Source organism: Lipotes vexillifer, unplaced genomic scaffold (genome assembly GCF_000442215.2).
Source record: "Lipotes vexillifer unplaced genomic scaffold, Lipotes_vexillifer_v1.1 scaffold265, whole genome shotgun sequence".
NCBI lineage: Eukaryota > Metazoa > Chordata > Mammalia > Artiodactyla > Lipotidae > Lipotes > Lipotes vexillifer.
Genome location: NW_006795112.1, coordinates 632627 through 649851, shown reverse-complemented (window position 1 = coordinate 649851; position 17225 = coordinate 632627). Strand labels below are relative to the sequence as shown.

At 36.8% G+C, this 17225-nt stretch overlaps 1 protein-coding gene across 1 annotated transcript in view; it reads right to left on the bottom strand.

Annotated features, from left to right (window-relative positions):
- KYNU (kynureninase) overlaps nucleotides 1-17225 on the bottom strand; it is a 99239-nt gene that overhangs the window by 70398 nt on the left and 11616 nt on the right. Inside the window, exon 2 of the mRNA XM_007467469.1 lies at nucleotides 6525-6645. Coding sequence (XP_007467531.1) covers nucleotides 6525-6645 — 121 coding nt within the window. The remainder of the gene's footprint in view (nucleotides 1-6524; nucleotides 6646-17225) is intronic.

Genomic DNA, 17225 nt, shown 5'->3' with positions numbered 1-17225 from the left:
CCCCCCCCCTCTTTCCCTATTAACATGGGATTTAAGCTTGAATTCTAAGCCACTTTTGGGAGTTACTCATTTTTCCCTGGGTGTTTCCTATGTATACATGAGGTATTCATGTTAATACACTTCTGTTTGTTCTTCTCTTGTTAATCTTTTATTACAAGCTCTCAGGTAAAAACTCAGTAGGGTAAAGGAAAATATTTTTTCTCCTCTACAGAGCAGTGGGGAACTGGAAGGGAGGAGCCCTGTTTTTTAGCCCTTGCTGTCTTTTTGTGGTATGACTACCCCCATTCACATGACCAATTTGGTATCAACAAAAATCTTGACTATTTAGCAATCCCAGGCTCCATCACCTGGGATGAGACAGGTCCAGGGCAATACTGGGCCTGAGGCTACATTTATTAGGGGTTTATAGGGCCTAATTTTCCACTTTTATAAAAGTAAATGGGTTACAATATATAACTTAAAGTATAGCTATGAAAAACAAGTAACATGTGAAAAAGATTGGTACATGGTACCCCTTTTCTGAGTCTTCTTTCCTAATGAAAATCTAATGTTAAAACTCACTTCACCAGCATGAGGTGTAAAACACAACTTTTAAGCTAATATTTCAATTACCACATAAACTGAGATGAAGGAAAAAGACTTTCTTTGAGAATAAACATAGACTATAAGAACTAAGGAGGAAAAGAAGGGCAACTGTTAGTGCATATTATTCATATTATTATTAGGTAGCCTGCAGCTTGCCTCTTTCTTGACTTCCAATATAAATACTAAAGGCAAAAATCATTATCATTAAATAGTATTTAAAGGCAGATACTTGGATACTTTTTTATTTTAATCATATAGAGCTCCATGGCCTTGCTGATAGCACAATACATCTTATTACATTTAGGTAGTAAAAGTCTATGTTCTGCCTCAGAGAATTTATATCTCAGAATATGATGCCACCTACTTCTCACTCTGGTAGACACCATGATAATAATCTTTAAGGATATTTTCTTCTTGCAATGCTTTTGTCATCTTCCTCCCTTTAAAATATCACACGCAGAGTCGGCTTCTTCATTCTGTCAGTCTAGCCTGAGATAGTGAAATGTATTTAGAAAGTGTTACCCAAATAAACTCAAAGTAAAGTGGCCTGTCATTAGAAAGAGCTGATGTGGATCACACTGCAGTCATAACGTACATATTCAAGTTAAGAGAAAGATTATGTTGTTCTCATTCAAAACTGCTTAAAATAGTTGCAGAGTAGCTGCAATCTTCTTTTACAAATGCTGGAAAGGAAAAGAGAGCATAGGAAACCATTCATTCACTACCATAGCATCAATCATTGCCTAAGTGGGCTGTTCTCAGAGAAGTCTACAAAGTAGTATTTGCTCAGAAAATTAAATTTCAGAATATAAAATCTAATTAGGAAGTTAATAGAAATGTGGATCCTCTTTGAAATACGACTGTGCTTTAACCATCCTACAAAATGAAAAGTGGCCCTGCTTTTAAAAGCTCCCCCCAATAAGCGAATAAATAAGACTTCACAGTCTTCCTTAATGATATCACAAGTTTTTTTCTGTGCCCCAATTGTTGATTAGCCAACAGAGATGTCAGGAAAAGCTCTGTCACATGTCATACCACGTATTTTCTTATTCATACTGAAGGGTGGCAGAATATGCCACACTAAAACCGGCCTCTTTGGCATAAGGATTATTTTGCACAAAGCACAAAGAATGCACTTGAGGTCCCTAGTGGTGCAGTGGTTGAGAATCCGCCTGCCAATGCAGGGGACATGGGTTCAAGCCCTTGTCTGGGAAGATCCCATATGTCGTGGAGCAGTTAAGCCCATGTGTCACAACTACTGAGCCTGTGCTCTAGAGCCCATGAGCCACAACTGTTGAGCTCGGATGCTGCAGCTACTGAAGCCTGCCTGCCTAGAGCCCGTGCTCCACAACAAGAGAAGCCACCACATGAGAAGCCCACGTACCACAACGAAGAGCAGCCCACTCTCGCTGCAACTAGAGAAAGCCCACGCGCAGCAACAAAGACCCAACACAGCCAAAAATAAATAAATTAAATTAATTAATTAATAAAAAGGAATGCACTTGAAAAACAGCAAATGCATGGGGAAGATATCTCTGAACTCCCCTTATCTGCCTGAAGACAGATCCTCCAAAAAAGGACTCAGTTGTCATAAATTCCCTCCTCAGGAGTTTCATCAACCAGAGGAGATTTACTCTTGTCACAAGAGAGGAGACTAGAAGTCAGCACCACAGCCAGACAAACTTTGTCACAAGCTATCACACTTCCCATCTATTCTTCTAAAGTTCCATTCATCCTTCCTAAAAATCGTTTACTTTCCCCAGAGTAGCCTGTATACCCCTCCTCTGTCCCTATTAAGACAGTATGTAAGCTCTCAAATCTCATTGATTTTTTGGATATTCACTTTTTTCTTTTTCCTGTGATGCCCTCATGCACGTAATGTTAAAAATGTACTTTTATGCCTTCTCTCTTGTTAATCTGCCTGTTGTGTTTATTTCATAGACCCAGCTAATGGACCTAGGAGAGTAGGGGAACAGTCTTTCCTCCCTTACAATACACTTTTTTTTTTTTTTAAAGAAAGAAACCCATAAATTGAACCACTGCAGGTCTGCAGGAGCAGACCTCTCCCATGTGCTTTACCAGTACCTTTTCTGCACACACATTGCCATGTAAGTTAAGTCACTGTCTGCAAACCAGGCCTTTAGTTCCTAATATGTAATTCAGTGGGCTATTTTTCTCTTTAAATAATTCTACCTAACATGTCTCAGTTCTTAGAAGAATGCCTATAAAAACACAAATATGGCAAGTTTTTACTCCTATGAAAAAGAAAGAAATTTATTTATCTAGCAGATAAGACAACCCAGAAGACCTAAGATATAGTGATTATATCTTAGGGACACAATATACATTTCTTAACTTACAATGTGCTCTTTAGGACTGACGTATCTTTCCCTTCTAGCCGAACTTTACCGCTATGAATATTAACCCATGTTATTCTCCTTTAAATAATCTGGGCCATTGGTAAAATATATAATTTTAAATGTTCTCAAAAATTATTTAAGTTTATTGCCTATCCATCCTAGCAGACCCACAATGAACAAGCATATGATATTGTTGCTTCTTATTGTTTATGGTAGCTTCTTGGTGATAGCTAATTATTATATATCATAGAGTGAAATTACCCTAAAAGTTTTCTATTTCAGAATATTAAAATTATCTAAATATTATCATTTCACCAAACAAATAATATATTCTCCAAAGTAAAGTGTTATTAACCTACTTTAGAAATCACATACAGTTGAAAATGACTTTGGAAAATAATGATAATCATTTATACAAAACACAGAGGTAAGTATTTTATTTTCATAGTTTTGCCTTAAGTAACTTGAAGTTTTAGAAGAAATCATTTGGGTCCTAAAATATTTCTAAGTGTGCCTGTATCCTTGACTTTTCTTTAGTATAAATAATCAAATATGGTAGCCATATGAATTATAAGATTGGATGGCATTGTGACCAGTGATGGTTTATTTTGTAGATAAGTAGGTAGTATGTCTACAATAGGCCATAAAAGATGATGACATAGAAGATGAAAACCATGAGCCAAATGTCATTTCCTACATTATAGGTCATGGATGGCCAGAGACTTGACATCAATATCCCAGAGTAATATCTTGCTTAGAGCACTCAAATTTCTGTTACTGTTAAGATTATAAATTTTTAATACTTTTTTTTCCATTAAGCAACTAATTTCAATGTGCATTAGATTGTTTAGTGACTGTGTAGCTCTCTTTGACTCAGTTCTTCTCAAAATCTCTCACTGATCTAGAAGAGGGGGAGGCACTGGCCTGGCTTGGATATCAGCTAAGAAGTAGGGCAGAAGTGGGGTTGGAGGAGATGAAGAGGAACAGATAATCGGATAAAACTCACCACAGTAATGGTAGGCCCTGGATCTAGAGGCAAATCAAATATATGCAGGGGAGATTTAAAGCAAAAGCAATAGCCAGAAAGGGAATTGAAGAAACCAACAGGCCACCAGAGTGGCATGAAGAGTACTTTAAACTAAAAGCATGTGGACAAACAGCAGCCTAAGAAAGAAACATTATCTAGACTTAAGGAAAACCTCCTGAATATGCCATTGCCATTGACCCACCGTCAGAGAAAAATGACACTTAGCACTAGGAGTTACAAATTCACTTCCCCTCCATCTTCCTCTTGGGGGGCTTCCAGCCCGGAAAGATACTGCCCATTATCATCAAGATGGAAAATCCCAACAGAACCTTCCATACCTTCCTACTGAAGCCCTTTTGTTAAGTTGGTTTTAAACCTTTACTGTGGCTGATCAGTGAATCCCTGTTTGTAGAGTGCTTCTGCACACATGTGAAATAGACTTTTCTCCTGCTAATCTGTTGTCAATTAATTCTCAGGCCCCCAACCACTAGAATGTAAGTTGGTAGAGGAAAAGTTTTCCTCCCAACACAACCTTAGCTGGAAAAGGCCAGAGTGGAATTTTAAGCTAAATATTTAGGAGCAAAAAGTAATGAACAAACCTATTTGAGATGAAAGATCAAGGGTGGGATAGGGGAAAACAGGATTGAGATCGTGCACCTAAAGCACCACTGACATTGAGCTGGCAGGGCTATGATGTTGACTGGGCCACCACAGTTTACAGCAAAAAGACTAAATAAAACAAACTAGCTACCTAATCTTTTTCTCAGAAGAAGTCTTTTTAAAATTTACTTTACATTGCTTGAAGCATTACAGTGCACCTCCTTGCTAAATCATCTGTCTGATGAAAAATAGGTAGAAGGGTTTAAGATTATGTAATTTTCTGTTGTCACAAGGTAAAATATAAAATTGAAAGGTAACAACAATAGAAGGGCATTATGACAGAGAGGCACTTTCCTGGAACATGATTGGAATACATGTCTTGAGAATAATCAACCAGTCTTTTAATAAAGTAGGATAATCATAAGAATATGAATAGAAGAGCGGCATCTTTTTAAAATACCTGGAGGATAAAAATACACAGTCTTGCTGAATGAATATCCAAGAGTCAAGGACACTCTCCAAAGTTCAAATTCAATCTAATTCTTTGCTGTCTTTTACGTTAATGCCAAAAATGAATATTAACCATTTTTATTAACTATGACCCTCATTTTTAAAATACTAAAGCCTGCTAGTGCAAAATGCTTCCAAATGTGGTGATATTTATTTTTCAATTTATGCATAAATGTCATGCAGATAAAGTTATAATACGCCTAATAAACTATATAAAACTCTATTATTCTTGCATTGAGTTGTGAACTTACATTCTTAACCACTTAAACTAAGAAACTTTGCAATGTTATCTAATAGCCATGGTAGTAATCATTGGCATAGTCAGTGTAAACTAAACTTTATAGAAGAGGTTTTGGTCCCAATGTAAAAGGCCACTGGCCTGAAGAATATAGAAAGCTGGAAAAGACATTCTGAGTTTCTATAAGAACCAAATAGCTTGCTCAGAATTCTTATCTGGTTTAGTTTCATCTTCCTGAATTTTTTTTTTCCTGTCCTTCAGGTTTAGCTTCCCCTTCATATCTATTTTTCAGATTCTAAGAGTCAGAAAATATTTTTAAGATAGTTATACTATTTTTAATATTTTAAATATAAAATGTTTAAATAGTTAAAAATATTTTAAAATATTTTCAGTTCCAGCTTTATCAGTAATCACCGGGGAAGGATAAGAAGTACATAAGATTAGGTTATTTTCATTAAGGGATTTACAATATAGCTAAGAATATGAAACTAATGAAAGTAGACACCTCTAAACTGCCTATTGTAAAGCACTGATTATTAATGCAATAGACATTCAGGGAGGGCTAATCAGTGGTTGAGAAGGTTGATATTAAAGAGGGTAAGCATTGAGGTAAGCACAGAGTATGAAGGGTTTCATAAGCAGAAGAGTAAAAGCAGAACATAAAAGGAGAAAAAAATGAATCCTAATTTAAGATTCCTGAATGGTTAGCTAAGCCCAAATGGAGCATCTTGTCAATAATCATGTTCAATTTGGGGAGGGAAGCACCTTCTGTTCCACTCAACCTCCTGTTCCCACCTCAACAATTTTTATTTTCTTATTTATAAAAATTAGGGTGGTAGAGTTTAGCCAAGAACTAATCATGAAAACACTAAATTGAATCCTAAATATTAACTGCCTTGTTAATCATTTATAAAATAAAATAAAATAATTGCATACAATGTAGATGTGTCCATTCAAGGAAGGAACTTAAATTTTTAAATATTTCAAAAGTTTTACTATTGATTCTGCAACTAACTTGCCATAATACCTTATTTACTGATCCTCAGTTATTTCATCCAGGGTTGAATGACACAATCCCTTGGGTTCCCTTTGCTCTAAAATTCTAAGATTCTACTATACACCTTTCCAAATATTAGACAACCTGGCGTAATTTTTAAAATTCTTATATGAGATGTTGAATGATAGCTTTTGAAATAATACTTACATTTTGGCCCACTTATCTAGTTCCTCTTCCAGATATGTTTTAACCATTTTTGGTTGAAGCCCAAGAGAATTTCCCAAGAAATAGATGGCTTCTTCATCCTTATTCACTAAAGATAAATCAACTGAAATAGAAGAAAAGGAAAAATATACTTATTCAATTAATTAACATTCTTCCATTTGGCATTGTTAATCCACTACAAACAATGAATGTAATTAACTCCAAGAAAGATGATACATATCTTAAAATTCCTCCCAAGGATAACATCAGGTTCTCTGAAAAATATCTTTTACATTTATATTTTAAAATACAGTTTAAACAGATAGATGCTTTTGTTCAGGTCTGTCATATTTATTATGCTCCACGAGGAAATCTAGATTAACAGCTACTCCCAATCATAAATAGCCAATAGAAGAGTTAAAACCAGAATTTTTACAGAAATTATATCAGCCTATCTAGTCATAGCAGAAGGTTACCAGAATTTAGACAAGTAATAATCCTGGTGTTGTAGATCAGGCAAATTAAAAAAAATCTAAATGATTATTTATATATCTGAAGTAGACATATTGAATTATAGATTTTTGTTCTTTGTATGCATATAATATTAATACATATGTAGGCAAAGATTGTTCTCTATTTCTATTTTTTATTCAAATAAATCAGAACTTTAGTGATTTGTTTTATAATTCTTCCTTGATTGCAGTAAATTCAATTTCATTAGCAAACCAATCTATATGCTTCAAGTATTTTCTAGAAATGCACAAGTTTATAATTGTGTTCTACTAAGTTTTATCTTAATTCTATGGGAAGAAAGATTAAGCTTCTTGCTGAAATTTGAATCATTTGGTAGTATACTTGTCTTTATTTAGACTACTTAAATCTTTGCAGGCTTTTTAAAAGCATACCATCTAATTCAACCTACTTTTATAGATCCTGTGTCACTTTTTCATTGGCATTTCTTAAGTCAGACCCAATCAAAGAGGTGTAAATACTGTTCACACATTTAAATTGGATTAATTAACAGGTCTTTGTTGATCTAGAGAACAAATACTGAAGGATTTTTTTTAGAATCCAGAGTTTTTAATTGGTGTACCATGGCTCAAATTTCAACTAAGCATTCAAATAAGTAGTTTAAAGACTAAACGTGTTCTGTGTGTGTCAGCCCTATCAACAACCCAGGAAGAGGAGGCAACCACCCAGATCTCTGCTCCCATTTTCTTTTTGTCTTGTTCTTTCATTGGTGACGCTTTTACAGATAAATAAGTATTGGGTTACTTTTACTTAGAAAGTCATTTTTAAAATGTGTTCAGTGTGAAAAAAAAGCAGAATTGTAAACGGAATTATCTCATCTTATGCCTCCCCAAAGTATGGTTCCCCATCCTAAACTATTTTACTTGGTTGAGTTTTGGGTTTTTTTGTTTGTTTTTTTGTCTCAAAGCACATCAAATGTCACCATGTGAGCATTCATTTGGCATTATGTAAAGAGGTAGAATAGAGTATCAAGAAAGTGCTTTGGTAATTACCCACAAGAATGAAGAGATAACACACCACTCTCCAACCTAATGCCATCAGATCTTTGCAACATGAAAGACAAACAGGACTTTAAGCTGTGGGGGCCTAGGCTTCTCTTCTCTGAAGAATGATAAGAAAATTTCTTATTAACAGTTGGTACTCTTGGCAGTCATGGGGTTCAGGACATCCTACCTCAAAATATGGCACCTTGGACTTCCCTGGTGGCACAGTGGTTAAGAATCTTCCTGCCAGGGCTTCCCTGGTGGCACAGTGGTTGAGAGTCCGCCTGCCGATGCAGGGGACGCAGGTTCGTGCCCCGGTCTGGGAGGATCCCACGTGCCGTGGAGCGGCTGGGCCCGTGAGCCATGGCCGCTGAGCCTGCGCGTCCGACCAATGAGTTTGGCAGCTGGTACTTGTCCTCCTTTCTTCCAATGCTGTAAAAATAACATTGTTGCCATTATTACCTCATTTCAGTGTCTCCAAATATGTTCATCAGTCTGACCACTGCTGAATGTTTTTGTAAAAAAAAAAAAAAAAATCTTCCTGCCAATGCAGGGGACACAGACCCTGGTCTGGGAAGATCCCACATGCCGCCGAGTAATTAAGCCCGTGTGCCACAACTACTGAGCCTGTGCTCTAGAGCCCATGAGCCACAAATAGTGAGCCTGTGTGCCACAATTACTGAAGCCCTTGCACCTAGAGCCCGTGCTCCGAAACGAGAAGCCACCACAATGAGAAGCCTGTGCACCGCAATGAAGAGTAGCCTCTGCTCACCGCAATTAGAGAAAGCCTGCACGCAGCAACGAAGACCCAATGCAGCCAAAAATAAATAAACTAATTAATTTTTTTAAAGTATTAAAAAAATACGGCACCTTGGCATATTGGATGTTTTAAGCTGAAGGAATTTGAAAAATGGCTAGTGTAGGAAGAACTTTCTGATCTTCACCTAACCAAGTCATAAGATACTCACATCATAAGATAGCTGCCAGCACACCCTGGAAGAAGATGTGACTAGTATCCATATCAAATCCAGCTCTCCCACCAAAAGCATTGGGCACACACAGTCTGCATAGGGATGCTCCAACCTAAGAACATCCCTTCAAGACCACAGTAGGTAACTGTTTCATGTAAATTCATAGAGGCAAAGTTAAGTGAACTGAAAAGTCAGAACTACCCACAATTGAAAGAACAAGAGGAAGCCGTTGAAAAAAGTAATAAAACATAAATAAACAATTTACCAAAGAATTCAAAACATTGATAATAAAAATGTTAACTGAATTAGAAAAGTATAATTGATCTAAACACTGATATTTTAACAAGGAACTAGAAAATATAAAAAAGACCCAATCAAAACTAATTCAGTAGCTAAAATAAACACATTAGAAGGAATGAATAACAGACTAAGTGATACAGAAGAATGCAAAAGTGATCTGAAAGATACAATAATGGAAATCACCCAGTTGGAACAGCAGACAGAAAAGTAAATTTTTAAAAAAATGAAAGCAATTTAAGAGATGTCTATGATGACATTAAGCATTCCAATATTCACATTATAGGGATTTTAGAAGACAGAGAGAGAAGGGAATCAAAAATGTAATGAAGAAATTAGGGAGATTGGTTCAAGATGGTGGAGTAGAAAGACATGCTCTCACTCCCTCTTACAAGAACACCAGAATCACAACTAACTGCTGAACAATCATCGACAGGAAGACACAGGAACTCACCAAAAAGGATACCCCACATCTAAAGACAAAGGAGAAGCCACAATGAGATGGTAGGAGGGGCACAATCACAATAAAGTCAAATCCCATAACTGCTGGGTGGGTGACTCACAAACTGGAGAACACTTATACCACAGACGTCCACCCACTGGAGTGAACGTTCTGAGCCCCACATCAGGCTTCCCAATCTGGGGGCCTGGCAACGGGAGGAGGAATTCCTAGAGAATCGGACATTGAAGGCTAGTGGGATTTGATTACAGGACTTTGACAGGATTGGGGGAAACAGAGACTCCACTCTTGGAGGGCACACACAAAGTAGTGTGCTCATCAGGACCCAGGGGAAGGAGCAGTGACCCCATAGGAGACTGAACTAGACCTACCTGCTAGTGTTGGAGGGTCCCCTGCAGAGGCAGGGGGTGGCTATGTGTCAATGTGAGGACAAGGACACTGGCAGCAGAAGTTCTGGGAAGTAATCCTTGGTGTGAGCCCTCCCAGAGTCTTCCATTACCCCCACCAAAGAGCCTGGGTAGGCTCCAGTGTTGGGTCACCTCAGGCCAAACAACCAACAGGGAAGGAACCCAGCCCCACCCATCAGCAGACAAGTGGATTAAAGTTTTACTGAGCTCTGCCCACCAAAGGAACAGCCAACTCTACCCAGCATCAGTCCCTCCCATCAAGAAACTTGCACAAACCACTTAGATAGCCTCATCCACCAGAGGGCAGACAGCAGAAGCAAGAAGGACTACAATTCTGCAGCCTGTGGAACAAAAACCCCATTCACAGAAAGATAGACAAGATGAAAAGGCAGAGGGCTATGTACCAGATGAAGGAACAAGATAAAACCCCAGGAAAACAACTAAATGAAGTGGAGATAGGCAACAACCTTCCAGAAAAAGAATTCAGAATAACGAGAGTGAAGATGATCCAGGACCTTGGAAAAAGAATGGAGGCAAAGATCGAGAAGATGCAAGAAATGTTTAACGAAGACCTAGAAGAATTAAAGAACAAACAAACAGAGATGAACAACACAATAACTGAAATGAAAACTACCCTAGAAGGAATCAATAGCAGAATAACTGAGGCAGAAGAACGGATAAGTGACCTGGAAGAAAGAATGGTGGAATTCACTGCTGTGGAACAGAAAAAAGAAAAAAGAATGAAAAGAAATGAAGACAGCCTAACAGACCACTGGAACAACAATAAGCACAACAAAATTCACGTTTAGGGGTCCCAGAAGGAGAAGAGAGAGAGAAAGGACCCAGAAAATATTTGAAGAGATTATAGTCGAAAACTTCCCTTACATGGGAAAGGAAATAGCCACCCAAGTCCAGGAAGTGCAGAGAGTCCCATACGGGATAAACCCAAGGAGAAACACATCAAGACACATAGTAATCAAATTGTCAAAAATTAAAGACAAAGAAAAATTATTGAAAGCAGCAAGGGAAAAATGATAAATAACATACAAGGGAGCTCCCATAAGGTTAACAGCTGATTTCTCAGCAGAAACTCTACAAGCCAGAAGGGAGTGGCATGATATACTTAAAGTGATGAAAGGGAAGAACCTACAACCAAGATTAGGATCTCATTCAGATTCCATGGAGAAATCAAAAGCTTTACAGACAAGCAAGAGCTAAGAGAAAAAAGCACCACCAAACCAGCTCTACAACAAATGCTAAAGGAACTTCTCTAAGTGGGAGACAGAAGAGAAGAAAAGGACCTACAAAAAGAAACCCAAAACAGTTAAGAAAATGGTAATAAGAACATACATATCGATAACTACCTTAAATGTGAATGGATTCAATGTTCCAACCAAAAGACACAGGCTTGCTGAATGGATACAAAAACAAGACACATATATATGCTGTCTACAAGTAGAGACCCACTTCAGACCTAGGGACACATACAGACTGAAAGTGAGGGGATGGAAAAAGATATTCCATGCAAATGGAAATCAAAAGAAAGCTGGAGTAGCAATACTCATATCAGATAAAATAGACTTTAAAATAAAGAATGTTACAAGGGACAAGGAAGCACACTACATAATGATAAAGGGATCAATCGAAGAAGAAGATATAACAATTGTAGATATATATGCACCCAACATAGGAGCACCTCAATACATAAGGCAACTGATAACAGCTGTAAAATAGGAAATATCCAGTAACACAATAATAGTGGGGAACTTTAACACCTCACGTACACCAATGGACAGATCATCCAAACAGAAAATTAATAAGGAAACACAAGCTTTAAATCACACAATAGACCAGATAGATTTAATTGATATTTATAAGACATTCCATCCAAAAACAGCAGATTACACTTTCTTTTCAAGTGCACACAGAGCATTCTCCAGGATAGATCACATCTTGGGTCACAAATAAAGCCACAGTAAATTTAAGAAAATTGAAATCATATCAAGCATCTTTTCTGACCACAACGCTATGAGATTAGAAATGAATTAGAGGGAAAAAAAAATGTAAAAAGCACAAACACATGGAGGCTAAACAATACGTTACTAAATAACCAAGAGATCACTGAAGAAACCAAAGAGGAAATCAAAAATTACCTAGAGACAAATGACAATGAAAACACGATGATCCAAAACCTATGGGATGCGCAAAAGCAGTTCTAAGAGGGAAGTTTATAGCTATGCAAGCCTACCTCAAGAAACAAGAAAAATCTCAAATAAGCAATTTAACATTACACCTAAAGGAACTAGCGAAAAAAGAACAGACAAAACCCAAAGTTAGCAGAAGGAAAGAAATCATAAAGGTCAGAGCAGAAATAAATGAATTGGAAACAAAGAAAACAATAGCAAAGATCAATAAAACTAAAAGCTGGTTCTTTGAGAAGATAAAATTGATAAACCATTAGCCAGACTCATCAAGAAAAAGAGGGAGAGGACTCAAATCAATAAAATTAGATTTGAAAAAGGAGAAATCACAACTGACACTGCAGAAATACAAAGGATTATAAGAGTTTACTACAACTAACTCTATGCCAATAAAATGGACAATCTGGAAGAAATGGACAAATTCTTAGAAAGGTATAACCTTCCAAAACTGAAACAGAATATATGAACAGACCAATGACAAGTAATGAAATTGAAACTGTGATTTAAAATCTTCCAACAAACAAAAGTCCAGGACCAGATGGCTTCAAAGGTGAATTCTATCAAACATTTAGAGAAAAGCTAACACCCATACTTCTCAAACTCTTCCAAAAATTTTCAGAGGAAGGAACACTCCCAACCTCATTCTATGAGGCCACCATCACCCTGATACCAAAACCAGACAAAGATACTACAAAAAAGGAAAATGCAGACCAACATCACTGATGAATATAGATGCAAAAATCCTAAACAAAATACTAGCAAACAGAATCCAACAACACATTAAAAGGATCATACACCATGATCAAGTGGGATTAACAACAGGGATGCAAGGATTCTTCAATATATGCAAATCAATCAATGTGATACACCATATTAACAAAGTGAAGAATAAAAACCATATGAGCATCTCAATAGATGCCGAAAAAGCTTTTGAAAAAAGTCAACACCCATTTATGATAAAAACTCTCCAGAAAGTGGGCATAGAGGGAACCTACCTCAACATAATAAAGGCCATATACGACAAACCCACAGGAAACATCATTCTCAATGCTGAAAAACTGAAAGCATTTCCTCTAAGATCAGGAATGAGACTAGGATGTCCACTCTCACCACTATTATTCAACATAGTTTTGTAAGTCCTAGCCATGGCAATCAGGGAAGAAAAAGAAATAAAAGGAATACAAATTGGAAAAGAAGAAGTAAAACTGTCACTGTTTGCAGATGACATGATACTATATATAGAGAATCCTAAAGGTGCCACTAGAAAACTACTAGAGCTAACCAATGAATTTGGTAAAGTTGCAGGATACAATATTAATGTACAGAAATCTCTTGCATTCCTATACACTAATGATGAAAAATCTGATAGAGATATTAAAGAAACACTCCCATTTACTATTGCAACAAAAAGAATAAAATACCTAGGAATAAATGCACCTAGAGAGACAAAAGACCTGCATGCAGAAAACTATAAGACACTGATGAAGGAAATTAAAGATGATACCAACAGATGGAGAGATATACCATGTTCTTGGATTGGAAGAATCAATATTGTGAAAATGACTATATTACCCAAAACAATCTACAGATTCAGTGCAACCCCTGTCAAATTACCAATAGCATTTTTTACAGGACTAGAACAAAAAATCTTAAAATTTGTATGGAGACACAAAAGACCCTGAATAGCTAAAGCAGTCTTGAGGGAAAACAATGGAGCTGGAGGAATCAGACTCCCTGACTTCAGACTATACTACAAAGCTACAGTAATCAAGACAATATGGTACTGGCACAAAAACAGAAATATAGATCAATGGAATAGGATAGAAAGCCCAGAGATAAACCCACGCCCCTATGGTCAACTAATCTATGACAAACGAGGCATGGATGTACAATGGAGGAAAGACAGTCTGTTCAATAAGTGGTGCTGGTAAAACTGGACAGCATCATGTAAAAGAATGAAATTAGAACATTCCCTAACACCATACACAAAAATAAAGTCAAAATGGATTAGAGACCTAAATATAAGACTGGACACTATAAAACTCTTAGAGGAAAACATAGGAAGAACAGTCTTTGACATAAATCACAGCAAGATCTTTTTTGGTCCACCTCCTAGAATAATGGAAATAAAACCAAAAATAAACAAATGGGACCTGATGAAACTTAAAAGCTTTTGAAAAGCAAAGGAAACTACAAACAGGATGAAAAGACAACCCTCAGAATGGGAGAAAATATTTGCAAATGAATCAGTGGGCAAAGGATTAATCTCCAAAATATATAAACAGGTCATGCAGCTGAATATTAAGAAAACAAACAACCCAATCCAAAAATGGGCAGAAGACCAAAATAGACATTTCTCCAAAGAGGACATACAGATGGCCAAGAAGCAAATGAAAAGCTGCTCAACATCACTAATTATTAGAGAATGCAAATCAAAACTACAATGAGGTATCACCTCACACCAGTTAGAATGGGCATCATTAGAAAATCTACAAACAACAAATGCTGGAGAGGGTGTGGAGAAAAGGGAACCCTCTTGCACTGTTGGTGGGAATGTAAATTGATACAGCCACTATGGAGAACAGTATGGAGGTTCCTTAAAAAACTAAAAATAGAATTAACATATGACCTAGCAATCCCACTACTGGGCATATACCGGGAGAAAACCATAATTGAAAAAGACACATGCACCCCAGTGTTCATTGCTGCGCTATTTACAATAGCCAGGTCATGGAAGCAACCTAAATGCCCATCAACGGACGAATGGATAAAGAAGTTGTAGTACATATATGCAATGGAATGTCACTCAGCCATAAAAAGGAACAAAACTGGGTCATTTGTAGAGATGTGGATGAATCTAGAGACTGTCAAACAGAGTGAAGTTTGTCAGAAAGAGTAAAACAAGTATCGTATATTAACGCATATATGTGGAATCTAGAAAAATGGTACAGATGAACCCGTTTGCAGGGCAGAAATAGAGACACAGATGCAGAGAACAAACGTTTTTACACCAAGCGGTGAAAGCAGCAGTGGGTGAGGGTGGTGGTGAGATGAACTGGGCGATTGGGATTGACATGTATACACTGATGTGTATTAAATGGATGACCAATAAGAACCTGCTGTATAAAGAAATAAATAAAACTAAAAAAGAAAGAAATGAGTGAGAACTTCTATGGGTTGCAGTAAAAGCAGTTTTAAGTGGGAAGTTTATAGTTATACAGGCCTTCTTCAAGAAATAAGAAAAATCTCAAATAACCTAAACTACCACCTAAAATAGTTAGAAAAAGAAGAATAAACAAAGCCCAAAGTCAGCAAAAGAAAGGAAATAATAAAAAACAGAGAGGAAATAAATAAAATACAGATCAAAAAAAAGAAGATCAATGAAACCTAGAGCTTGTTCTTTGAAAAGATAAACAAAATTGATAAACCTTTAGCCAGGCTTACCAAGAAGAAAAGAGAGAAGACCCAAATAAAGAAAATAAGAAATTAAGGAGGATATATAACAACCAATACCACAGAGATACAAAAACTCATGAGAAGAGTATGAACAGTTATATGCCAACAAATTGGACAACTAGAAGAAATAGACTAATTTCTAGAAACATACAACCTGCCAAGACTGAATCAAGAATAAATAGACAGCTTGAAGAGACCAATCACTATTAGTGAAATTGCGCTTGTAATTAAAAAACAAAACAAACAAAAACTCCCAGCAAACAAAAGTCCAGGGCCAGATGGCTTCACAAGGGAATTCTATCAAACATATAAAGAAGAACTAATACCTATCCTTCTCAAACTATTTCAAAAAACTGAACACCCCCAAATTCATCCTATGAGGCCACAATTACCCTGATATAAAAACTAAAGAAAACCACTACAAAAAAAGAAAATTACAGGCCAATATCTTTGGTGACTGTAGATGCAAAAGCCCTCAACAAAATATTAGCAAACTGAATCCAACAATATATAAAAAGGATCATACACCTTGACCAAGTTGGATTTATTCTATGGTCACAGGGATGGTTCAGCACTTACAAATCAATTAGTGTGATGCAACACATTAACAATAGGAAGGATAAAAATCACCTGATCATCCCAGTAGACGCAGCAAAAACTTTTGACAAAATTAAACATCCGTTCATAATAAAATCTCTCATTGTAGTGGATATAGAGGACCATATCTCAACATAGTAAAGGCCATTTATGACAGACCCATGGCCAAACTCATACTCAATAATGAGAAGCTGAAAGCCTTTCCTCTAAATTCAGGAACAAGAAAAGGATGTCCATTCTCACCACTTCTATTAAACATAGTATTGAAAATTCTAGCCACAGCAATCTGACATGAAAAAGAAAGAAATGGCAATCAAATTAGAAGGGAAGAGAGAAAATTGTCACTATTTGCAGATGACATGATACTTTATATATTCTTTGTGTGTTCCCTGAGTGTCTGGAGTTGTTCTGCATTTGTGCCAAGAGAAGCTCCTTGGTTAGGATGTCCATTATTTGCTGGACCTCAGGGTCAGTCATGACTCATTGGTTCCCATCTTTAAATTGTCAGTTGTCATGTCAGTTGTTCTTGATTGTCACACTGATCATTGCTGATAATTATCTCCTGCTTCCTATAGCTTGAGTCTGAGTCTAGAGTCTTCTGGAATAAATCCATGAGAATGGATGGGCTCTAGGTTAGAACTTATTTCCTATTCATTTAGTGCCAGTGGTCTGACTGTTACACAACTTTGACATCTTGTGGGGTCTATTGGGCAGCTTGTTTAATATTTCCATGTTCATGGCCTGGGGAGAATTCCCTTTCTGAAAACATTCATTGCATTTATTCTTTCTTCCAAAGTCAAG